Source organism: Wasmannia auropunctata, unplaced genomic scaffold, assembly GCF_000956235.1.
Source record: "Wasmannia auropunctata unplaced genomic scaffold, wasmannia.A_1.0 LD335214.1, whole genome shotgun sequence".
Lineage (NCBI taxonomy): Eukaryota > Metazoa > Arthropoda > Insecta > Hymenoptera > Formicidae > Wasmannia > Wasmannia auropunctata.
Window position 1 is genome coordinate 82,305 of NW_012027676.1, and position 25,262 is coordinate 107,566.

The 25,262-nt window shown below is 41.5% G+C and overlaps 2 protein-coding genes across 2 annotated transcripts in view; one reads left to right on the top strand and one right to left on the bottom strand.

Moving 5' to 3' along the window:
• Positions 1–25,262, bottom strand: part of LOC105457462 (patched domain-containing protein 3-like) — a 26,558-nt gene continuing 1,296 nt past the window's right edge. The window contains exons 2-9 of the mRNA XM_011702132.1: positions 10,647–10,920; positions 9,935–10,145; positions 9,608–9,793; positions 8,407–8,750; positions 6,707–6,907; positions 6,393–6,524; positions 5,496–5,809; positions 1–3,379 (exon numbers count right to left, since the gene is read on the bottom strand). Of these exons, the coding sequence (XP_011700434.1) occupies positions 1,775–3,379; positions 5,496–5,809; positions 6,393–6,524; positions 6,707–6,907; positions 8,407–8,750; positions 9,608–9,793; positions 9,935–10,145; positions 10,647–10,920 (3,267 nt within the window). The 3' untranslated portion in view covers positions 1–1,774. The remainder of the gene's footprint in view (positions 3,380–5,495; positions 5,810–6,392; positions 6,525–6,706; positions 6,908–8,406; positions 8,751–9,607; positions 9,794–9,934; positions 10,146–10,646; positions 10,921–25,262) is intronic.
• LOC105457518 (homeotic protein antennapedia-like) overlaps positions 24,042–25,262 on the top strand; it is a 2,888-nt gene continuing 1,667 nt past the window's right edge. The window contains exon 1 of the mRNA XM_011702227.1: positions 24,042–25,143. Coding sequence (XP_011700529.1) covers positions 24,339–25,143 — 805 coding nt within the window. The 5' untranslated portion in view covers positions 24,042–24,338. The remainder of the gene's footprint in view (positions 25,144–25,262) is intronic.

Here is a 25,262-nt window from a genome sequence, read left to right on the forward strand (position 1 = left end):
TATATTTATATATATATATTTATATATATAATATTATCGCTTTCGATTTGAGCTATTCTTAACGACTAACTTAAACCCGATATGCCGGCAACGTCGTCCCGGCACTATCCTCTCGCATCGGCGCCTTGTCCTTTGTGCAAAGGACATTGCACAACGCGAGTGCTACGAGATTAACCCTTTGGCTGCGAAGGGCGCGATACGCCAACCTAAAATTGTGGAATCTATAGTGACAGCGGAGGGAGAAAACGGCAGAGATTATCGCGAGGATCCCAGGATCCTAAGAATCCGAGTGATTCAAGTGGGTGACTTAAAATTTGGAACTTTAAGCTAGATCCCGTATTCTCGTCACCTTTAGAATGATCAGACGTACGTAATCGTGTATAATCTCATTTTATATTCATTTTGCTCACGTCAGATGAAGCAGGATTAAATGGCCGCTTAATGGCGCCAAGCACATACACGATGACAAACAATACGATCCTCCGAAGAAGCAGAAATTCAAAACGTGTACGATAAATCTCTATAGAGATTTGAGAATTGATAGATCTGCTCTCTTCTAGTTATAATGAAGTATCGACACTCCTCCATATGTCTTCTCAAAGGAATGTAGTGTCGCTAAATGTGTATACTTGTAACTGATTGTCTTAAGGCACTCTCTATGCGACAGCTCGTTCCTCAAATAATATTCGAGCCTCGATATCGTGCGTAAGATTTCTCGATGCGTAGTACAAACGTAGCGACACAACTTCAACGTCGTTTTTCCACCACTTATTTCGTAGTAAGCATTACTATACAAAAAGTCTTCAAAATCACATTGTTAATCCTCGTTCAGTGGCGCCCGGAACCTTTCAGATTCCAGTTTCGTACACAAAATTAATATTTTTGGCAGCGTTAATTATGTAAAAAAAGAAATGTACAATTAACGTTAATTTCTTTGTACCTTAAGAATCCTTTCTTATTTCATACTCAATAGCCACATATTAATTATAATAATAAATTTTTTTTTCTATGTTTTTTTTCGTTACATAATTTAATAAAAAAATTTGGACAATAAAATTTAACACACAATAAAATTTAAATTTAATAGATCGAAATTCAGATTGAGTGAGCAGAAAAAAAAATTATTACACGAATCCGAACATACTCGGGCGTCACTCCCTACTTGTCCCGCTGTTTGAGAGTAAAATCCTCTTGAAGTTCAGCCCCTTGAAACTAATGGATCGCAACTCGGACGTCTTAGTCCGTGTTTGCACAAAACGCCGTTTCCTTTCTATTTGCTTTTCTTTCCTTTGCATTGTCATAGTCTCGCAAGATTGTCATATAATTGAACACCATTGCAATTATAGTTATCTCTCTCAGGAATTCAAAGCCGAAATATATAATAACCCAATATCCCAATCTGGATCGCTCGTAATGTTTAACGAACGTTTACAAAATGTATTCGTCGAATACGAAGAGAAGATATTATTGGGAAAAATTTATGAATTATATACGAGATATTCTTCAAATTTAACTTGATATTTTCTGAAAAAATATATTTTCTCTCTGAAGATATGATTTTATTTGGGTTGAAAGTAGACTATATCGGGATAATCGATGCACTATTTTTAAATGCTGTACTTATCTATGGACTCCGTTGATCTTTCCTCGAGAGAACCTAAAATATGGCAGTTCTTTCTTCCCAAAATCGATTGTTACTGCAGTCCTGCTTTCAAGGGACTGAATTCGATCGAGGGATCTCCCGTATCGCGTCGATAATTTATCTTTATTCCCTCTAAGGATACCGGGGATCCGTCAAATGCCGCGTCGATGTAGGATACTGCAGATTGTGGTAGGATCTGCTGCGCCTGTAATCGCGCGGCAACTGATTCGAGTGGCGATACGCGACGTAAGGTCCTAAGCAAGGAAGATTGGCCGTTCGCGGACGTTCGTTGTCCTGGCCCGAGCCTCCTCGCGCCGGTCGCATCTCGGCGCCGGGATAGTCCGGCGCCGGATGCTGGGGTTCGCCGTTCGCGGACTGGAACTGCGACAGGCCGTACAGGACGCCGATGGATCTCCTCCACATGTCGTGGCGGATCTGATTCGACTGTTGGTCCTGCTGGTCCTGCTGCTCCTGCTGCTCCTGCTGCTCCTGCTGCTCCTGCTGCTCCTGAGGCGGCTGCTTGCACTGGCGCCTCCTGCTCTGCGAGGAGCCGCTCTCGGTCGAGTTGCTGTCCTCGCTGGTACCCAGGCCGGGATCCCTCTCCTCGAACACCGCCATGCTCATCGCGGGACTGTCCTGGAGCGGCTTGATGTCGCCCGGACCGTAATAGACTAGATGAGGAAGCGGGATCACGTAGGGCGGCTGTTGCTTCTGCTGCTGCTGCTGCTGCTGTTGTTGCAGTTGCAGCTTGCTCGCCTGCAGCTCCTTTTCCTGCGTGCTATTCTTCGTGTTCTCCGCCTCACCGGGCTCGATCTCGCCGCCGCTGCAGATGCCAGGCCCGAAGAGGGACAGCAACACCGGCAGCAGGAACATACCGTGCAGGGCGCCGATGAAGATCACGAGGAAGACCATCTTGAAGAATACCAGGAAGATGTAGGTGCCGGCCAACAGGAGGGCCATCAGGCCGAGTATCGTCGAGGCGGCACCCTGAACGATCGGCAGACCTAAGCTGTACAGGCTGTCTTTAACCCGATCCTCCGCCCGCGATCGTTTCGACCTCATGTAGGCGTAACAGATATGCGCGGTGAAATCGACGCTGAAGCCGATGCACATGATCAGATTGATCATAGAGATGCTGTCGAGATTGACATCCCACAGCGCCATGTAGCCGGCCACACCCAGCTCGATCGACACGATGCAAAAGGCGACCCACAGGCAGCAGAAGATGTTTGGAATGAAGATGAAGCTGATGAGCATCATCACGAGGGCGCCGAATATCATGCACTGAATGCTGGTCGGCCTCACTAGTTCGAACTGATCGAAGAACACAAAGTATGGATGGAATACGCTCGCGTTGAGCGGCGACGCCGCGCATATGCCGCGCAGCTGCTTCACCATCTCCTTCTCTTGATTGGTACCGCTCACGTTCACCGCCTGTATCAGGAACCGGCTCGCCACGATCTTCTCGCCCGTCTCGTCGAACTTAACATCCAGGGTGAAAGCGCTGTTCGGGTAGAGCCAGATCTCCTTAAGATTCTTGATGAAGTCGTGCTCGTTCGTGATGCTCTTGTTCAGGTAATCCTCGTTGCGCGTCACGTAGCTGATAAAGCTGCGTAACCAGCTCTCGGTGTAGACCGGCGCGCTAATGTATTTACTCGCTTCGAGGCTACTCGTCAGGTTCTCTACCTGCTGCTGGATCATCGGATCACTGTAGTCGTATTCGCCGGATATTATCACCTAGAAGAGAACGACGAAAGTGCAATTAAAATATATATTCTTAAGTGATTTTTTTTAAATCAAGCTAAAAATCGCGAACAAATTTTCCGCAAGAAAAAAAATTGAATAACTTTATACGCTCAAGAATCCTTGATAATCATCTGACGTTTTTTTCCCTCCTTTCCCTTTCAGCAGTTTACGAAAGTCGCAAAAGGTAACGGTAAAGTTCGCGGAGAATTTATATATACAGGTTGGTCAGGCACCTTTTCGGGAATTCCTGCGGTGTCTCCCCGTGAAAGTAATTTCGAGAAAGCGCCGGTGGACCGACCGGCTTCCTCTCGGACCACGGCGCAAAGCCGCAACGTCACGTTTTGTCACGATTATGCAATTTGTCCGATCTCGGCGCACGTTGACGCATGTACATTTCGACATGAAACGTTTCGCGAGCGGATCCAATTACGCCGTGCGTTCGTTATTAAGAGTTCACCATGACAGTAGTTTCTCGGCGCGTGACGTTTCCGCGCAGTCATCGGAACTTGACGGCTCGTGACGTCGCGGCACGTTATTAATATCGCGAGGAAACGCGATAGTGCGAGACCATCTTCGAGAAACGTACTTTCACTACAATGTATCGAACTAAACGCCGACAGGGGGGAAAAAAGGTCCCAGTGAAATTCTTAGTCTACGGCCATATCTCTCGCGGCTGCACTCGCAATTTTACTTCATCGGAAAGAGAGGAGAGATCTCAACGCCGCGCCAAGAAGCGCGCTTAAGACGCATTGAAATCGCTTCCGAAGTCAGAGGAAGTTATGAAATATTCAATTATCTAATTGAAACACACAGCAGGAACTGGAGGAAACTGTCTCGCGACATATTGGCGCATCTTTCGGAATATATTTCTTACTATAAATATAACGTTCTTAAAGATACATGAATTTAAGTCAAAAGACAATTCGTACTAGAACTCGCGATAGAATTTTACTTATAATTTTACGTACTGTGTAATATGAAAAACAACTAAAAGAATTAGTATATATACATAACGTATACAGTATAAACAAAATAAAATTATTTTCTAAAATCTGACGTAAAATTATGGATTGTTTAAAATAGATTTAAATACCTAGATAACTAATATCTATAAGATTGATACTATGATTCACGTTGTGAAGATCAAACAATAAATAATCAATAAACAGATTAATAAATTTTCATTTGATAAAATGCTAATAAACATACTTTTAATATTATCTTCAAACGAATAATAAAATGAATAATAAAATCTTGAAGGTATATAATTAACGCATTGGTAAAATAGAAATATCTTCCGGTTTCTCGTAATCATTTTGTTAGAAAGAAAGCGTTAGAGATAAAGCAGAGAAACAGATTCCCGGATGTGTGTGCGAGTCTAAACGATCGGCGTGAAATTATTTGTGCGTCACGTGTAAAAACATGTGGGAGATTTATACGGGGATCTCTCCGATTTAGTTGGGTCTTTCTCGTCGATCGGTTCGGAGAAGCGTGATGTAACGGACATTGCTTTTCTTGAGGTTCACGCTAGCCAGCCGGAGAAAGTTGTTTGCACGATATCGCGCCGTGTCGAGGGGGAGCACGTGACATAATTGCGCGTACCGGATTATGCGTGGCAGTTCCAAGCGTAACGCACTCCGTTCTTCCGAACGTGCTTTTTTTTGCGCCGCTTATGAGGAAACATTCCCCCCGCGAGTTCGCATGCACGGAAACCGGAACTATCTAAATATTGACCGATGCGGCTTTCGAGTCTTCAAGAAACAAAAGGGGAGGGACCATCGTAATCGTAGAAACGCGATTATTTTTCATAGTCAATAAAATGGTGCCAAAATGTTATGTGACCAGCCGTCAAGGTGGTAATTAGAAATCGAGACTTTTTTTTCTTCTTTTTTTAAATATTGTGTTACAATATTTAATTATATTTTCTGTGATATTTCATTTTTGTGGTATTTTTTTGATTTTTTAGATATTCAAGCAGACAAAATTCCATAGCAATAAAATATGACATGTTAAGAAATGTTGAAAAAATTGCAAACATAGTAAAAAATTAACAAATTTATATCCCGATTGCCGTGCGAGTTTTGAATCGAAATTCGCCAATATTTACCTGTATCCTGTAAGGGTATTCTCTGAAGTAATAATCTTCGCGGTCGTAAAAGGCGATCGAGTAGGAATCTTCCTTGGAAAGCTTGCGTCGATCCAATCCCTCCTGAAGGTTCGTAAGTCCGTAAAGGGCCCCGAGAAGGTAGCATATGAAAACGACGATGATAATCGCTTTCACGGGACGATAATTTAGCGCAGCCGCCAAATAGTCGCGGAACCAAGTCATACATCCGTGCTCGGGATTGTCGATCGGATTGTGAGGATCGTCGGGATCAATCCCGCCGGAACACAACGCTCTGTACAGCCACGATCGATGAGCTGAAATGTGTCACATATGCCGTTCAAGATAAATAATTCCGTTAGAAAAGGAAACATCGCTCGTTGCAGTATTTCGCCGCCAGTATTTTCGCTCTCTAAGATATACAACGTTGCATAATGTAAATCCGCGCGCGAATAAGAGACGAAGCTGCATCCGGTTCTTTTCTTTTTCGGTACTCCGCAGTCGCCGGCGTGACAACAATGTTTGAAAAAATAAAATACGGAGAAAGCAGACTCTTTCCTTTACATAATACCGTATGATCTAATGAATTAACGGTTTCCGAACGTAACGCGTGTCTATCCGTTGACGTAACATTGATACGTCACGCAGACGTAACGAGAGATTTCGAACGGCGGCGAATAACAACGACTTGTATAGCGAGAGAAAACAACGACGTAATTGTAAATTTACAAGAAATTAGCATTAACTTGCGTGTAATTAATTAAAACTGGAATTTAATGAATTGTCGGGAACTACCGTTCGCATCGTAAGTCGGTTTGGTAAGATCTATAGATACGACGTATCCAGACAAACAAACAAAATTATATTATTCCCACGGGTAAATTAAATTGTAACACTTACTGGATTTCGACAGCGGCTCCACTTTGCAGCAGACGACGCTGTGCAAATTTCTTTGCTCGCAATAACCGCTGATCGCGACGCATCCGCTGAAGAACGTTATGTGAAATAGGAAAGTGAAGACCACTGCGAAACCTGCCATTTAAAACATGTTTAATATTAATAATTAAAAAATACAAACTCCGATATGCATATGAAAAAGTTGAACTTTTCAAAACTATTTTTGTATTCTACTGTGTTATTGCGTTCGTATATCTTTAATAAATTAACATCAGCTTCGTTTGGATACAACTTAATTTATTCGGACGTCGCAATACCTGAGTAAATGCAAAAAATTTGGACCGAAGGGAAAGGCGACAAGATGCCAATGAAGAAGGATATCATGTCCGTCAAGGACGTGATGGTGATGCTGACGGCAGCCTCGCTCAATGTCGCCGCCATTCTTTCCGGCACCGGTTTGGAGATGCTCGTCCTTCTCCAGGCCGCTAGCATAACGAAGGTGTCATCGATCCCTATTCCTGCAATCGAAAGGCACGATTTACACTTGGTAATTGCAATGTCTCACTTTTTTTTTAAGTTGTACGAATTTCTCTATTACATAAATTCTTTAAGAATTTCATATTATCTAATCTGTAATTCCAATGGAGTTTAAATTCTAAACTTATTAATAATATATCTCCAAGAATAATTTTTTTCTTTAAAGAATAATTTCCTCCTTTTTTTAGTTTTCCAAATTTTTTCGGTTGAATTCTTTATGAATTCCTCATTATCTGTAAAGTCCGAAACGGTTTAAACTGTTTGTTTGCATTCAATCGTTAATCCTGAATAGCTTTTCTAAGAAAGATAATATTGTTTAACCATTGCATTTTCTAAATACACTCAATTATTCCTTGAAAATTTATCATCGCCGATTCTTCGGTTGGATGTCACGTCTGTTTTCAAGTGTCACGTCCGATTTCTCAGAGAGCGTGAATAGTAATAGAAGACGTAGTCTTCGCAATAAATCAAAACCGCGGAACAATGCATTCCGCATTTGAAAACCGGAAACTTCATTAAACCAATACGTAATTATTTGTGACTAATGAAAATGTTATGACGTTTCTCGGATATTACATTTAGTTCTATTTTCTACTTGAAATTTTCACAATAAAATTTATATTGTAATTTATATTAGATATTATTTTTTAATCTCAATGATTTACTAAAATTATTAAATTTTATCTTAGAGAGAGAAATATAATAAGTTAATCAACTTTCGCAAAAATATTTTATTCGATTTAATTAATCGAATTAAATCGAAAAAAGGTCAACTGTCGACTTTTATTAACGTTACATATTTTTGGATGAAATTTGAGCGAATAACGGTCGTTTTGAGAATTGCGGTTAGTCGATTGGATCGAATAAAGCTGTTATTATTGGTAAAGACTGACTCCGCTCGGCGTGACGCAGGCGAGCGCGACGTCGAAAGGGAAAAGACGACTTCCGCTTTTCACATAAATCATAGTTCGTTTATTTCGCTCGTATGCACCAGACGGTGCGAGCATGTTTATCGTCGAGAACACGTGTTTCCACAAACGCGACAGGAGATTACAGCATCGTGTTGCAAAAAAAGGCGAAGCTTAGGTCGTTATTTTCGTTGCTCAACTTTTAGGCAAAGTATCAATTTAAATATTGATTGTGACAAATCTCCGACATAATAAAAAGGTTTACGAAGTAGCGACAAAAACAGCGAGAAAATGTAGAGTATCCCAAAATTAAAAAAGAAACTTGACGCGGACTGATATTTTAAGAACATAAATAAAAATATTACACGATTAAAATTTCTTGTGTAAATGATTAAAAGTTGTTAATTAATAATGGAAGAATTCTGAAACCAAATTTTTAAAATACATATAAATAAATTACAACCGATTTGCATCCATATTAAATTGCAAAACCTTGTGCATTTGCATTATTTCATATTGAAACATGAATTTCTTTTTGCAGAGATATCGAAAAACAATGAATCACAGCTCACCTATCATGAGGAATGGCGCGGCGAGATTGAGGCCGATGAAGTCGATCCCCAGGTAGATGCACAATCCGAAAGCGGCAACGGTCGCCATCGCGGCCGAGATGTTGCCCAGAAGACCGAGCCAAGGTTTGCTGCGCACCCAGTCGGTCATCATGCACGTCACGACCGAGAAGAGGCCCATTATGATGAACGTGCTGGCGAAATACGGCACGACCGTCTTCGTGTTGGCCTCCAGCTCCAGCTCGAGGGTCCTCGAGGCGAATCTCGCGGTGCTAATGTGCTTAAACGCACCTCCGTCCTCGGCCTTGCCGACGACTTCCAGAAAAGCCTCTTCCCAAGCGGCGCCGCTGTATCGGCATATCAAAGAGGAGATTCGATTATACCAAAAAGTACTGAAGACTCTCCCCGTCGCGTGAGTGAAATATTATAGGCATATCACGAGGAAATTTTAGCCGGGAAAACACGTAGGTGTTTATTTATCTTGAATTTTGATTTTGTTTTTTCTACAAAATTTAACTTCCTGAATACTTTGCGAAATAATTTGACCCACGATTAAAATGTAACCGAAACAAATATGGCTAGAGGACCGTCAATATATACTTTACCATCTTTAACGATAACAATGGGCAATCAATATAATATGGTCACGACACGATGAATCACAGACACTTATTATTTGCACGGACGCCGCTGATAGCAATAGATGATTCAATTGGTGATGTCCGACTGGCGACCATGTGGTGAATTAATGAGACACTATACGAGCACAGCTGATTATTATCAATGTTATAAAATTTTGTTTCATAATTTTTATAAGACTGCATTATGCAGTTCTACGTGACGCGATATAACAAATTAAAATATACCGAAATTAGACCCGCGTTGTTCATAATTTTGTTAAATTTGGTGTCTGTTTTATTTTAACAAGAGATTTTAGTTTTTGACATGTAATTATAAACAAAATATTTGTCAAAAATCGAAATCTCTGAAAAATTGCTTATATATTATTCTTGAACAGAATATTACGCAAATTTTACAGTATTCGCATAAAGAACGTATATCTTTCATAGAACTACGAGTACTCTCGCGTCGGTAAACAACGATCAACGTTACTTTCGAGATTGCCGTCGGGTGTGATTGAAATAACTGGACCAATTCCATCAGTGAGCTCCGACGTGTTTGCGGACGTGATCGGTAGACTTACATTGCATCCTGCCGTGGACTGTCGACGGTGATGAAGTAGGCGAGCTGCACCGAGGGCGCAGACTCTATGGTGTGATCGCTATTGATAACGCTTCCGCCGAAGAAGACCGGAAACAGATGAGCGTCCCAGGTGATCGGATTGAACATCACCGGAAACGTAAGATTCAGCTCTCGCCTCTCCACTTCCCTGAAAAAGTTTAAGGCTCGATTGGAAACTCTCGACGCGAGTCAACCGCAGTTGCTGCAGTTTTTAAAAGCGCGCCGTTTTCACTTCTTCACGCTCGAGTACGGAATCGTTAATTTTATTTTTTCAACGCGTCTCGCGTACTTTATTATGTGATGGAGATTTAGGATGTCGTTGTTGAAACACTGATCGAGCCATCGCGCACAGATCTGTTCGTAGGTGAATTCCTCGTCCTCGTATCTCGCCGTGACATTCCTGATCAGCCAGTCGAGCTCCCTCAGCTCCTGCCAGATCGCGCTCTTCAGCATATTATGCCCGCCATCCTTCGGAATCACGATTACATGACCGAATCGGCCTGCAACAAGCAATCGGATCCAATCGTTCACTAACCAGGAAATAAGGTGAGCCATTCTTCCGGTAGTATAGCAAAACACGATTGGCTTCTGTATTACCTTCCTATAAACGCGGCGGGGATAAGAAGTTATTAGGAAGTTCAATTATGAAAATATTTTATAATGGAAACCAAGAAAGTTGTAAAGAAAGTTCATTCTGAAGTGAATCTTATTTTTTTTTTTTAAATAATGACAAACTTGAGATTCGCTTTTCAAGATTTTCAATGTTGAAAGTTGTGATGATTGCTTCAGGTATTTTAAAAGGAATAAAAAGTCAATATTAAAGGCCTGAAGGTATCGCACAGTTTTTCACGAGAATCTTACAGGCGCAAGATAATACGTTATCTCTATCCATGCCAACTCTCGATTGGACGGATTATAGGCTCGTTGGTTTTACGGAATTCCTCGCGGGCGTATAGAAATCGCGGGAGAACGGCGGGATGAATGATTGACGAGACTCTCACCTGGTCGTGTGATACGACCGACATTGAATTGGTGGCTGTAATTGACTTTAAAGTACTGCTCGACTATCGCTCGCTCGGTCTTGCCGGGGCCGTTGACGGGCGAGAACAGGTATTCCGGGTCGATTTCGTAGTGTATCCTCTGGTAGCCGGTGAAGCATATGCACGCCAGCAGTATCGGCACGATTACGAAGTAGCCGGGGTGTCGACCGACAAAGAGGCCAACCTTGTAAAACGCGCGATTCAAAAAGTCGTCGACGCACGTCAGGTGCCACATCTGAAAAGAAAGCGAAAGTGCACTAGACTGTTAATCGTCATTCCGCCCGTTACTTCGCCGAAATACCAAGGATCGAGGCCGAGTTAATGAAATCAAATTCTCAAGGATTTGTGAAAAAAGAAGAAAACATTCTTGAAGCTTACAAAGTTGCATAGATTATTCCTTGGATTAAGAAATCATAAAAGTTAATTACTATATTAACAATAAAATAAATGCGTTACGGTCGCTGAGTCGCATATGCCATTTTTTTTAAGAGCTCGCGAAACAAAGGATGTATAAAAGTCTATGTAGATTTTCGTCATTGAAAGCGAAAATCAAGGGTCTGCGGTATGACGGAGTCGGGGGGACAATGGTCGCTTCCTGCAAACGATTCTCCCCCCCCCCCTCTCCGCGGATGATTCGCAATCGGCAGATCGTTTATTGTGTAGAAACCGTAGAAAGCACGCTTTATTCAGGCACAAGAAACGTTCCGAGCTGTCCAATTAGTGTTTTGCATTTACAACGCATTGCGCGTGTATATAACCGCGGTATAAATGCAAAGTAAGTTGCTTGGGCGAATTGCTGCGCGCAAGATTGAATCTCCCTTCGGTCGTTGCGGTTCGTTGAACGCGCAGCGCGAAAAATGCGCCGTAACGTTCCTTTTTCGCCTCCTTTTCGCTTTTGTTATTACAAAAATTTATTGTCCGCTTAAATCGGGTCCGAGCGCGCCCGATAATCGCGCTGTTTGCTTATTCAACGCTCCTCCGAAGTTGGAACGCGCGGAAAAACTTGTCATTCATGTCATAAAGAGCCGCGGCTTGGCTTCTTACGATGCGGTTTTGCGGAAATGAGATTTCACCGAAACGCACCAGTAAAACCGTGAAACGGGACATAATTTATTTTTATACAATTAGGACATCAAAAATATCTTTGGTGTTCGGACATTACGAAATATCTGACAAAGAGAAATTATTATCGAGTGAAGAATTTAAGTACGTTAAATAAGGACGCGCGGCCGAAGATACAAGATACGCCGGATTGAAGGGCTATTAATCCCAGGAAGCAAGCTGACGTTACTTGTCATTATTTTGACATCAAAATAACGTCTTTGACGACATTTTGACATGAAAATGACGATAAATAATGCTTGTTTCCCGGGATAATTCAAAGACATCACAGAGTCGTTATTTTCCTTGAAATATTTCTAACAAATTTCAGAATATCAGAGTTCCGAACACATTCACGGGCCGGCCCGAAATTGAAATGTCAATTTCAGTCCCTTGAAATACAAGCGATTGAACATTGGAGGATTCGTGCGAGAGAGGCATTTAGGATGATTGTCATTGAAATCATGTAGAAAAGTGTCGTCAGACTTGACCTACATTGTTCAACATTACGTGTTCGGCGTGCTGAAAACTTAACAAGATTATCATTGACTGCGCTTTACAGAAGCAAACCGTTCCCTAAATAATCCCAATAATGCTCGGCGATTTTAATTTTTTATCGTTCAGTTCGTATAGACATTCCTATCTTCGTTTCTTATATTTTTCAGCATCTTCTCTTTTTCCGTCTGACATAATTCGCAAAGCTATATTTTAACGATGCAATAAAAAAAAAAACGTGATATTTCAATCCCGTGCACATCCCGTGGAAAGATAAAAAAATCGCGAAAAGTAATTATTTGACGTGGATCTAAAACAGATTTTCAATTTACCGGTTTTAATTAAACAAGTTTAGCCGCGCGCGCGATCAATGTCGCGGCGTAACCGTAATGTCGATTCTTAATCGATTTTCGTTGAAACTCGTTGCTATTCATAACACCGTGTTCCATTAGTAATTCAATAGGGTTCCGATTAGTCTCATATTCCTACCTACGTATCAATGACAAAATAGAAACGATTATAATAAAATTGCTCTGAGTTTACTTGCGAAATTATGCGAAATGAAATTTTCAAGCAGCAACTGCAATACTACGAATATTTTTTCCCCCGCTAGCTTTGTTATCGTCGAAATATCAAAGTAGAATCGAGAAGAAGAGAGAGAGAAAGAGAGAGTGCCTCCCCTCGGTTAATAAAGGAGTATGGTTGGGTGGTTTTTAATCGAAAGCCCTTCGATCGAAACGAGAATCCCACATCTTTTGTTCCGACACAAAGCCTTTTTTTCACGGGACGGTGGTGCCCCCATAAAGGATTACATGACACGACCGAAGGAGAGTGAATCACCTTCGTCAGATTTTCACGCACGTTCGTCTTCTCACCTTGAAGAGCCGAGATGGTTTCTAATTCATTTTGCGTATAGAAATATATGGTAACTCGCAGAGAGTTTAATCGCCGCCGTATATATACGTTAATCGATTGCCGAATGAAAAATGGAGATTTCTCGCGGAAACAAATCGTCGTAGCAAAGTATCTTAATTGACATCTCAAATAAATTTTAATGAAAGCATTCCTTTTTTGAATTAAGTTATTTAAAAGGGGTTTATTTAAATATAAATAATAAAGGGGAATTTCACGCGGCTGTGAAACCTTGAATTCGTCGAATTCATCGAAACGGAGGGTCCCAAGGCTCCCTCGCGGTATCCCCGCATCGATATCGCAAACCTCTTCATAAATTTCCGCATAAATCGATTCCCGGCGAAATAAGAAGCACCATAAATCTCTCCGGGAAAGCTCGGTACCAGCCTGGACCGTAGTTTCGCGACACGAAACGGCAATATCGCGGGTATAGATTCGCGCCGCGCGCTAGGGGATACGCGCGACTTTCTAAAACCGCTCGATCCTGCCCCGGTGGATTTTCCGTCGTCGTGCATTAGCCCCGATGAAAAAAAAAATAAAAAAACAGAGTATCGCCGATAGGCAGAAGTTCAGAGGCCAGTGCCACCGGTGCGCACAGGTGTGTTTCGCGCCGGAGAAAGTCACGTTGGTGCCTGGCCGTTGGGTAATCCCGACCTGCCGCACACACGCCGGTCGTACCTGTCCATTTAGACACGATTGAATAACGTCGCGTAACAATTGCTTTTGCCATGCCGTCTCAGGTTCACCGATTGCACATCTGCATGGCGCCGACCCCCCTATCGGTGCAGCGGGCGCAAGGTGGAGAAAAGGGATTCTTGATTTCTACGTGTATACTTAAGTACTTTAACGTTGATTTTCTCAAGTCGATAACGAAAGAGTTATACGGCACTCGTACTGTTTATACATCTCTTTGTCAGAGGCTCCGCAGCAATTGCCTCGCAATTTTATCGGTGTGATAACTTTGACCTGATCTGAATAAACAGCTTCTATATAGCCGGTATAATGAGAGTTATACCGATAAGAGAGTCATTGTTCTAAATGATAGACGTAATTAAAATAGTTTCGTCGGTTTGTTTGAATCGTCGAAAAAGTAGAGACGAGAAAAGAGAAAATGGTGTGAGCCACTGGAACAAAAATAATTGTTCTCTTCTCTCGAAATTAATATACATATATTAAAAATAATATCAGATGATAGCAAGAGCTAAGGACGAAATAATAAATTTTATTCAACAATCATCTGTTATTATTATATACCAGCCTTGATCGCGCTGGTGTAGCTTCTATCTTATTTTTACTTTCATCGATATCATCATCGTTTTCTCTATAAACGAAGAGTTCCGCAGCGGAAGATCGAAGTGCATGCCATTACGACAGATTATTATCTTTGGGTCACTAGGACACTCGCGGCTATCTTCTTAATACTTTACCAGCTATTATAAGCGAGAGAAACCACTCGTTTTCTAGCGGCTAACAATATTACAGAGAGACGAACGAATGAGTTAAATAATTTCCGTATACGAGACTTTGCAGAATGTAGAACCCGCGGTGCCGAGGCGCCGCCCGTGCCAGATACGAAGAATTCGCGAGAAAAAAAAGGAAGGAAGAAGGCGGAAACAGTTTCGAAATTGGAATTCGCGAACCCGCGCTCATATCGTGCATTTTAGAGGCGAATGAAGGGAATCGTGTTAAATTTTGTAATAGACTTGAATCAAGTCTTAAGCACTTGCTGAAGTGAAAAACAGTGCGAAGTATCTATGAGGAGTGTGCGAGATAAGAGAATAAAGACGACATGTAATATCGAAATCGACGAAGAAGTTTGCGTGACCTATTATCGAAGCGTCAAGCAGCATCTCTGATAAAAAGAGAACCTTCGAAGATTATAATATCACAACAACATAGATAAAAACGAACAAAATAAAAAATTTTGTTCGTTTTTATCGATAACGAGAATTTGCGCAATTTGCCACAAATCTATGTAATTAAAATTATGTCACGCTCAAAATCGATGATCTGAATGCCAAAAACATGATGTGGATTCGCAGTAAAAATCTCACACGCACATAGCTTTATTCGGACAAAGCAATCTGTGCGTAATTTGTACACGGAATTTTTTTTTTAAATTTACCCTGAAAATCATGTTAATAAAATTTGTCGAAATACTATGTTGTCCCACGATTAACATGATGATGAGGGTAAATTATAAAAGGAAATTCTCTCCGTGTATAATAAAGAATAATCAAGAATAATTCAAAGCTTAAACATTCATCTTATCAAGATTAATTCCCGAAAGACTGACATTTTTTTTACATACATTACAATACATTACAGATGCATTTCTTTTACATAGAAGAAATATTTGCAGAACTCTCGGGTAATCTGTTTAAAATAATCAAATGATTAATGAGCCTGACGAAATTAAAATTCTAAAACACGCGTTTCAACGATTCGCTCGTGGAATTCTGATTGTTCAATTTCACCGAGCGCGAAACCTCGAAGTTTCCTGATTCGTGAAATATCGCATGTAATAACTTTCATTCGAAAGACAAGCCGTACGACACAGACGTATTGACGTTATTAATTTACTGGCGCTGACGTTAATGCTGGAAGAAAATAATTTTAACAATAAAAGTAATAAAAATAATATAAATTCTACTTCAGTTATTATTAAACATATATTATTATCCGTCGACAAGCTACGTTTTATTTATTATATTGAACATGTTATTTTCCATTAGTCGTAAATACGATAGCATTATAATATTTATTGATAATCGATGTTGCCCCTTGAGTTTCGTAATCAGCTTCGCGCTTAATACAAAAAAAAAAACGCGACTTTCCTTGCACCGCCTTCTAATATTACTATAATAATAGCCGATGGATTCAGTGGGAATGAAATTATACGGATAAAAACTCGCGCGGGCAACACAGGGAAAGTATATTCAAGCATAGGAATGATTACTTCCTGGAGACTAGCTCGAGTTAGTGGAGTACGCTCAAGTGACTGAAAGTGAGTCGGTGAACGAGTTTTTAATTTAAGACACAATTCCATCCTCCATTCGCTCTCCCGCTGTTACTACAGTATTGATTTTGGGCCGCTGATATTTATTGCATTTGGCGTGACCGCGGCTGCGCTTTTGTGTGTATCTGTGTGTGTTTGTGTGTGTGTGTGTGTGTGTTCTTCCTTCTTTTGCCACGAATTATTATTACCGTTGTCAAAATAAATCGCGAACAGAGCCTAAAGGGGAAAATTGAATGTCAATCATGGGCCTTTTAACGACGATAAAGTACACACGCGGTGCCATTGTGCGGCTGAAATATTACGCTGATCATTACGTCACTATTCATTCGTTACCATTTATTTAAATCATTTTACGTCGTTTATATCCACCTCATTAGTCACCAGCGGGAAGCGATTTATTTGAAGCGCGTATACGCGTTTAAAAGTAACATCTGGAGTTTGCGCAAATGTCGTGCAATTAGCGAGACCGAACGCGCCGCGCATTCAATACGCGCGTCACCTATTATCGTGACGCAATTTTTTTGTTTTTTTTTTCTCGCGACCCTAATGGGTATGATTTTGCGATACGCACCGCGCCGCGCGCTGCGAAAAGAACTTATTGATTATCACCGAATCTCCAATCCCCGCGGCCGTCGGTGAACGTACATTATATTATCATTATCATTGGCAATTTGCATCGTACGCGATCGTTATATACTATATAATAACTACGTGGTAAACGACGTCGCGTTATTCGCCGACAACATTCTCGTTTGTCGCAATCACGGCTCCGATTAATAGCCACGGCCTCCCTTGTCCTTTCGTGAAATACCTTTCACGTACGCGCACACGGCGGCGTCGCGAGCGCGAGCGTGCACGCAGGTGTGTAAATGCTTACGCACGTGCCCAAGAACGGACGTGCGACGCACGCGTGCACGCGCGCGCGCGCGCGTTTGCACGCGGACGCCCGATTCTTCTCTCTGCCGTTAACGATAAGCAAGTGCGGCGTGTCGATGTGAAAGTATGCCGTGACTAAGGAGAGAATTTTCCATTTCGTTATTTACAGGCGCGCGGCACTTTCGTTCTTCTCGCTCGCCGCGGCCCTTTCTAAACGTCCCTAACACCCTCGATCGCGTTTCTCTCTTTCTCTCCCTCTCGTTCTGTTTCCCTTTCTTTAAATGACCAAGTGACCTATCTGTCTATGTGAACTTATGTATGTAAACTATCTATATTCTATGTGATATGTATCTTGTCTCTTGCGAATATACACCCTTCCTGCCTTTATCGTATAATAAAGATTTAGATTCGTCCTCTCCTCTTACTGGATTTTCCGTCTCTTATCGTAGATGATTTCGTATAATATTTCCGCTGCTCGCACTCTTATACGATGACTTTGCGAACGGTGTCAAATCTTTAATATAAAATTCTCGGAAAATTTCTCGAAAAGTCTTTCTCTCATTAAAGTTTCGCGTGTTAAAAATTTCAGGTTTCTCGATCATGGAAGCGTTGAAAGCGTTAGATCTCCCCGGGAGCCTCGATAGAACGGATAGCTTCCGAGCCAGCGTTTCTTTCAGGCCGATGAAATTGAGGTCCGTTCGCCCGCGATGATCGAGCGGTTTCATAAAAAAGATTACGTGATCCCCTCGTTTCCAGTAGTTGAACTCTCGAGTAGTTTTCTCGGCGGCGAACGACTTCATTTCGTTCGATATCCCGGATATACCTTACGCAAAACGAAAGTGAGAGTGACACACGGAGATTTATGCCACGAGAAAAATAGCCGGGCATGCAATAGCCCGGGCTGCTGGTCGAGATGCAGCTACGGTAATAAAATTACGAAAGTGTATACAACATACTCGGGACGCCTCGAGTGCCCCGAATAGGAGAGACCCGGCGGTATAACTCGTTCACCCGACAAGTCCGTCTTTTTCCTTCGAAGGCGAGCCGGTGCAATCGCGGCGTCGCAATCACGGCACCGCAATTACGGCGACAATAATACGATTCTTTTTGCCCCACGCCCCACGTGAACTATCGTCGCATGACTATACTAGTCACTTGTCGAGAGTTAATTTTAATTTTAAACGAGGTTAAAAAATTGTATAAAAAATGTAATATTGTATTTATACACGACGCGTGTGAAAGCAATTGTTCACAAGGCTGCACGTATACGAGGTATTCCGCGACGTGCGATCGTAATTTTAATGACAGATTCTCTGAACGACTTGACGTCGATTTTTATCTTAGCGTGAATATCTCGTCGTATCGACGATTCGTGAATTATAAGAGATCGAACACTCTACGATTGACCTGTCGCATGTTAATGTTACTTATTTACTTGCGATACCTTGTGTAGAAAAATAACTTATTTTTAGAAAGACACGAAAAATGGATTTTTTATCTAAATCGATATAAAAAATAAGCAACTATATTAATTTTGCTTTAAAATCCAAAAGATTTTTAGAATTTAAATCTTTTGTGATTATTTATGTTAAGTTTGAATAATATCTCGAAATTTTCTTATAGAAGTTAATAATATTTAAGATATAATGTTACAAAAAAAATAAAATTTAGGAGAAAATGTAAAAGAAAGATAAATTCCGTGGATTTTAAAGTTTTTCATGGAATAATCTCTTTAAGAATTGCATTCACACAAAAGAAATCTTTCCGTAACACAGATATAAATATAACAAAAAAAGAATTTGCGCGAAAATGTCTCATTGTTCCGATAATTGTTCTCATTTTAAATGAGGAAATCCTTTACTTTTAATATATAATCCTAAATCTATATTCGAATCATTATAGCAGATAGCAGGCTATAGCTACCAATGACCAAAGAAATATTCCATTTTAAAGCAGAGAGTCACTAATGATTCATTAACAGAAAAAGTTTGGCCCTTTTTTATTTTTGCAATGCTTTAATATAACTATTTATTGTTGCTATTCTTGTTCGACATCACGTATATTTCTAAAAAAAAATCTATGTATGACGGACAGATTTCTTTTCCTGCACGCTGATACTGAACCGCGTATATAGTTGCAATATTGAAGATTGGAAAGTCGCGATAAGCGACGATCCCATTCTCATCAATACTTTCGTTGAAGAAGAATCGATTCACCAGTTGGCCGGGGAATGGATCAGATTAAAGAAACTCAGGCCATAAGACATAGTAATCGGAAGCTTCACGTCTCGTAAAAATACAGTCGCCATGCAAGAGCCATATTGAAAACAATCGCGATTAAACGTTGCCTAAGCATCGCGAAGGATATCTTACATCGCTGCGGAACATTTGCGGAGTTGCAAACGGATGTAATAACCGCAACGGATGTATTTGCGATGTATCCGCAAGTGTAAATACACGTTCGGTGCTCCCGCAACGTTTCTATAAGCCTTCTTCGATGGCGACGTAGGAACGCTACAATCCTACCGACTATTTTCTCTTCTGCTTCTTTTTTTTTTTGTTATCGCAGCCGTGAACTATTGCAAAATCACGCCGACTCGTCCATCGTTGCGTGCGATCATTACAGAAAAGGAATCGGGACAAGGTTGGGTTGCGTTTCTCAAAATGACGTACGTAAATCGAGCTTTTATAACTCGCGTGCGTCGCGCATATTTATAAGAGCGTTATCGCACGTGTGCTAGCCGACCGGAACATACCTTTGCACCATTACACACCTTTCTGTCCCTCCGACATCCTCCGACATCGTCGACTTTTTCCAAGCAAGTTATTGGCCGAAGATGCAATAAATCAATGTGATTTTCAATCCAAAAATACCTTGAAAAGTTAAAAATACGAAACGGCATATTTATGATTTAGTGCTGTTAAATTTTATATATATACATTTAATTTAAAATTCATATTTTATATATAATGGATGCAAGGAAGGATAAATATGTTAATTTTTCAACTTGTCGATGTGAAAATAATTCTTATTATTATTATTCGAATTGATGGTTTAATTATGGAAATATTTATCGAGGTTGTAATTCGATCGCGCCCGAGGCTGTAGTAGCATAATAAGGTAAATCTCCGATCAACGCCTCGACGATAAAAAGAAATTCTTCAGAAGGCACTCGCTTCTCGCTAGGAAAAAGTTGACGCTTCGGTTGCTTCACGCATGCGAGCGTGAATTATGTTGCTCTCTACGCCGCGATGAACTTTATTACCGTGACATAAATCTGTAATGAGCAGCGTGCGATCATTATCAATCTGAAATCAAGTAAACGTACCAACGACCTCTCTAGTTGAAAACTGTGTTGAGCAAAAGTTCAAGTAAATATCTACGAGTGCCTTGAATTTCTCAGAAAGTGATTTTTGAACGAGGGCATGTTTGCGCAAAAATGAGTATTTATAAGATTGATTTACTTGCGGAGGCAACATTCTCTGACGAGATAAACATTTGTGAGGTCAAATAATAAATAAGTTGATTTTTTTTTGCGAAATCAGCTATAAATCTTTGGGTTTGTCAATATTTATGCATATTTCCAAATTTACAATTCAAATAACCCAAGAGCTCAGCTATAATCAATCTCGAGAAAATAATAGAGGTTTTCAATCTTCTTCTTAATAAATAAGATTGACTGAAACACACACATGAATTACACGCTAGCTATTAAAGTCAACATTTAATACGCGACATAAAATTCACGAGCGGTGGGGGAAACGAGGGAGGGGGCGCGGTTATTTTGCGGCAGAAGAGAGTTTGCGCGGATCAAGAGCGATCCCGCGGCTGTACGCCGGATGAAATCATACACCGAGTTTACAATTTGACTCATCGATTTGAATCATTATTATCGGAGCAATGAGACATTTTCGCGTTGGGGAACGTGGTGGTTCGCGCGTAACGCGAGCGGCGCGTTACGCGCCTCTCGATCGCCCGTCCGATTTCTTCCGAAAACGGACGGTTACCGTCGACGGCGCACGCGGGCTCCGACCGCGGCCGCGCGCCGGTCGGCGCGCAGTCGCGTGCTTTCAAACCGGAAGAGATATCCCGTGTGTTTAATTTATCGGTTACGGAGAATCGGCCGTCGGCGACGTCGCCCCGGAGGAACGGCACCGGACGGCCGCGGGGGCGAGGGCCCTCTCTCTCCTTCCTCCTCTCGCTTTTCTCTAATTTAAATAGATTGCGCAAGTGTCCCGGCGCGCGCGTTATGGTCCATTTGACCAGGTCCTCAGAAAACAGACGTCGTTCTCACAAGAGACCAGCAACACGGATCCCTTTCCGCCGCGCGCGTGTCACCGATGTAATTTACGCGCGCGCGCTCCGATTCGCGGGTATTATTATAGTTGCACGCGATGCACACGGATCGTTGTGGCAATGCTTGATAAAGGAAGAAAAAAAAGATTATCTTCGGAAAAGATTATCTTCTTAATTGTAATAATTAGGCCGCGAATACGCGGTGAATGAATCTCGATAAATTCAGAGCTGGCAGACTGGCAGATGGTGAAGGACGCGACCGCGGAGTCTTCGCCGAGTCGCGCTCGCTGCGGTGTAGTGTACCTATAGCATTGAAATTGCTGACTGACATTTTGATTGATTACCACGACGTGTATAATCAATATTTCTTTTCAATAAAATATCACGGCTTCTAAACTGTTTTTCTTATTGCTAACTCTCGTGCTATTTACAATATATATGTATGACCGGCTTGGTTTCATATATTTATAGCTGCGATCAGAGCCGCCTGACATCACTTTCCATGGAAAGTTCATTCAGATTCCTTTGTCGCGCAAAATCTAATCTTATTTCGCAAATGTTTTAGAAATCGCGATCTTATCTGAATTCAACAGTTCGTGATTCGAAAAAGAAATCTTTGTTTTCAACACGCTTCGAAACTTGAGAACAATTTGAAAATAATTTTGATAAGCAAAAATCCGAAAATCCGTAAGCGACGAACGTCGCTCGCAGCGACATTTTACTCTCTCTTTCCAGAATGATTTTCTCGGTGCGACGAAAATGATCGATGGAGGAGGCCCTTGCGAATATCAGCAGCGTCCCCTCGCTACGGATTTGCCGATCAGTAATATGCAATTCCCCACCGACCCTCCGAGGTCAACAATTTGTTACGGGGACGGGGATGTTCAAGGAATATATCAACAGCGCGCGGTTGATTGACCCGCCGTTGGAGAGCGACAGTTTTTTTTTTTATAACCGCGGCTGAAATCTTGCTGCGCCATTGCGAAATTGCGCGGATTGTGAACCGGAATAAAACGTAAATATTATTCGCAGCTTAAGTGCAGATTACACATTTGAGTAAAAGGAAAAAAAGAAAGAGAGAGAAAAAACAACGTATCTTCATTGACATTTGGTTTTCACGTTTTTCAACTTGATATGCGCGTGCTGCTTGCAGCTGATAAGTAATCATCAATGTAGCAATTCGACGCAATTACACGGAAAGAGCAGTTTTGCTGGATTATTAAAAAATGTAACATGATAATGCTGCAAAAAGTTTTGATATTCTAGCAATCAGTTTGAGTATCCTATACAATTATTTTCATGAGCCAACAACAAATTATTTTTATATCTATATCTACGGCTAAATTTTTTTAAATGCTTCAACAAAATTTTTTTTTTCATGTATAACATCTGTAATTATACCAAACTTGTAATGTACTATATATGTTATGATATATGACGCGAAGTTTCATAGATAATCAGTTTCCTCAAGCGGCTTCCTTCACGATTATACCGTAGTGTTATATATTTAAAACAGCACGATAAAGTAAAAGATAATCCGTGCGATTTATTTTGATTGATGGGCGCATTAGGTACAAAGGTTCTCTCATTTTGTACCCACACACGCGCGTAAAAATTGCCTTGCATTGGTCCTTGACATGAAGGCGTTTTAATTTCGCGCATCCTGCGCGACACGCATTGTCACTTCCACAAAATCCGACTTCCGCGGATCCTCGAAACGGCCGATTCCCACTACGCGCGGACCCCCGCCGTCATTTTATTATTTAGAGACGGTACAATGGCCTCTAATAAGATAATAAGTGGTTCTGAGACAATGAGTTATAACACGAAAGTGAGTCGACGACGGGGGCTTATAACGCCGTAAACGATGACTAAGGCTTGCACTAAACTACGCGCGAGCATAACATAATCGCAATAACAAAAGCGCTTCCTGTTTACACGCTGAAGAGCACTCTTCCGTAAGAAAGAAAGAGAGAGAAACGTTTTAATGAGAAAAAAAAAACACAACGCGCACATTAATTAATTTCCCCAAACTTGGAAATATAATAAATTACATTTCATAAGATACGGCTTTGCCCTCCCGTTATTCCTCGCGCCGGAACGTCGGTCTTCAGTTTCGCAAAAATGAGTTCGGAGGGAAAAATCAACTCGATCCGTCGCCAATTCGAATATTGCGAGCGCGCTAAGCGCCCGTTTTTATTCCGGTCGCACTGCAATCGCAGTCCGCGTGTTAACTCGTGACGAACGTTACGGACGGCTTGATAGACGATTACGACTCGCTTAAGCGTCATTACTTACCGAACAATACGAAATTGTACAATTAATTCAAGCTCGTTAATTGCCACACGCGGACAAGTCCGTTTTCCTCGTCTTCACTTTCTACAATTACTTCCATTCTGCTTTCTCTCCTCAAAAGCGCGAGCACGTAAACTCATATAGCGTGTTTTTAGATTCCAAAAGTAGGATGTTGAGTCAAAAGGAAGAGTTGCATTATGTGCAAATCGGTATTAATTACATTCAATCAAAGTTATTAATTGCGAATCTTTTTGTATTAATTCGTTTTCGCGTCTCTTGCTTCCTCTAATTATATCTTATCTACTTTAACGATGTTGCGCACGCAAAGAAATTACTATATACATACATATATATATATATATATATATATATATATATGTATGTGTGTGTGCTTGTGCTGCTCAAGAGTGCGTGAGATGACAAGGGTCGAGTGAGAAAAAATAAAGATTCGTGAAGAAATGCAATTCCGAAGTGATAAATCTGTATCTATGTAAAGACGTGTGCCAGTGTGTCCGCACAGGAAGAGTACAAAACAAAATTAATTTACGAAGATAAAGGGCTAGAGAGAAGAATAATAGATCAATTGAAGATAACCAAAGGAAAGTCAGTCAGCAACGTAGAGAAGTGACATAAGCAGGTAGGACAGGTGGGACAGTAGCATGAGTTCGTACTTCGCGAATTCGTATATCCCGGACCTGCGAAATGGCGGGGTGGAACACCCGCATCAGCATCAGCAGCACTATGGTGCGGCCGTACAGGTACCTCAGCAAACGCAATCGGTCCAGCAACAGTCCCAGCAAGCCGGCGATCCCTGTGACCCGAGTTTGTTACGTCAAGGAGTATCCGCCCATCATTATGGAACCACAGGAGGTCAGCAAGATATGCCTTATCCGAGGTTTCCCCCGTACAACCGGATCGACATGCGGAACGCGGCCTACTATCAGCATCAGCAGGAACACGGAAGTATGGACGGCATGGCCGGTTATAGGTCGACATCTCCGAGCACCGGGAATATGGGTCACATGGGACACACGTCAACCCCCAATGGACATCCGTCCACCCCCATCGTCTATGCCAGTTGCAAACTTCAGGCGGCTGCTGTCGATCATCAAGGCAGCGTTCTCGACGGACCGGATAGCCCGCCTCTCGTCGAATCGCAGATGCACCACCAAATGCACAGCCAGCATCCGCATATGCAGACGCAGCAGTCACAGCATCCACAACAATCGCAGCATCAGCATCTGCAGACACAGCAACAACATATGATGTACCAGCAGCAACAGTCTCAAACTGCTGCACCGCAACAGGGACAAGCTGGAATGCATCCGCAACAGCAGCAACAAGCTCAGCAGCATCAAGGCGTTGTTGCATCATCGCTCAGTCAACAGCAGCAAGGCGCGTCTCAAAGTGCGTCGTCTGCGAACTTACCGAGCCCATTGTATCCTTGGATGAGGAGTCAGTTTGGTAAGTGCAGTTTATACATTTTTAAAATTTATACAATTATGAGCTTTTTTTCTCAAACTTGAAATTATTATCACAACTAATGTTTATGAATGAGCAATTAATATATGCAATGATCTACT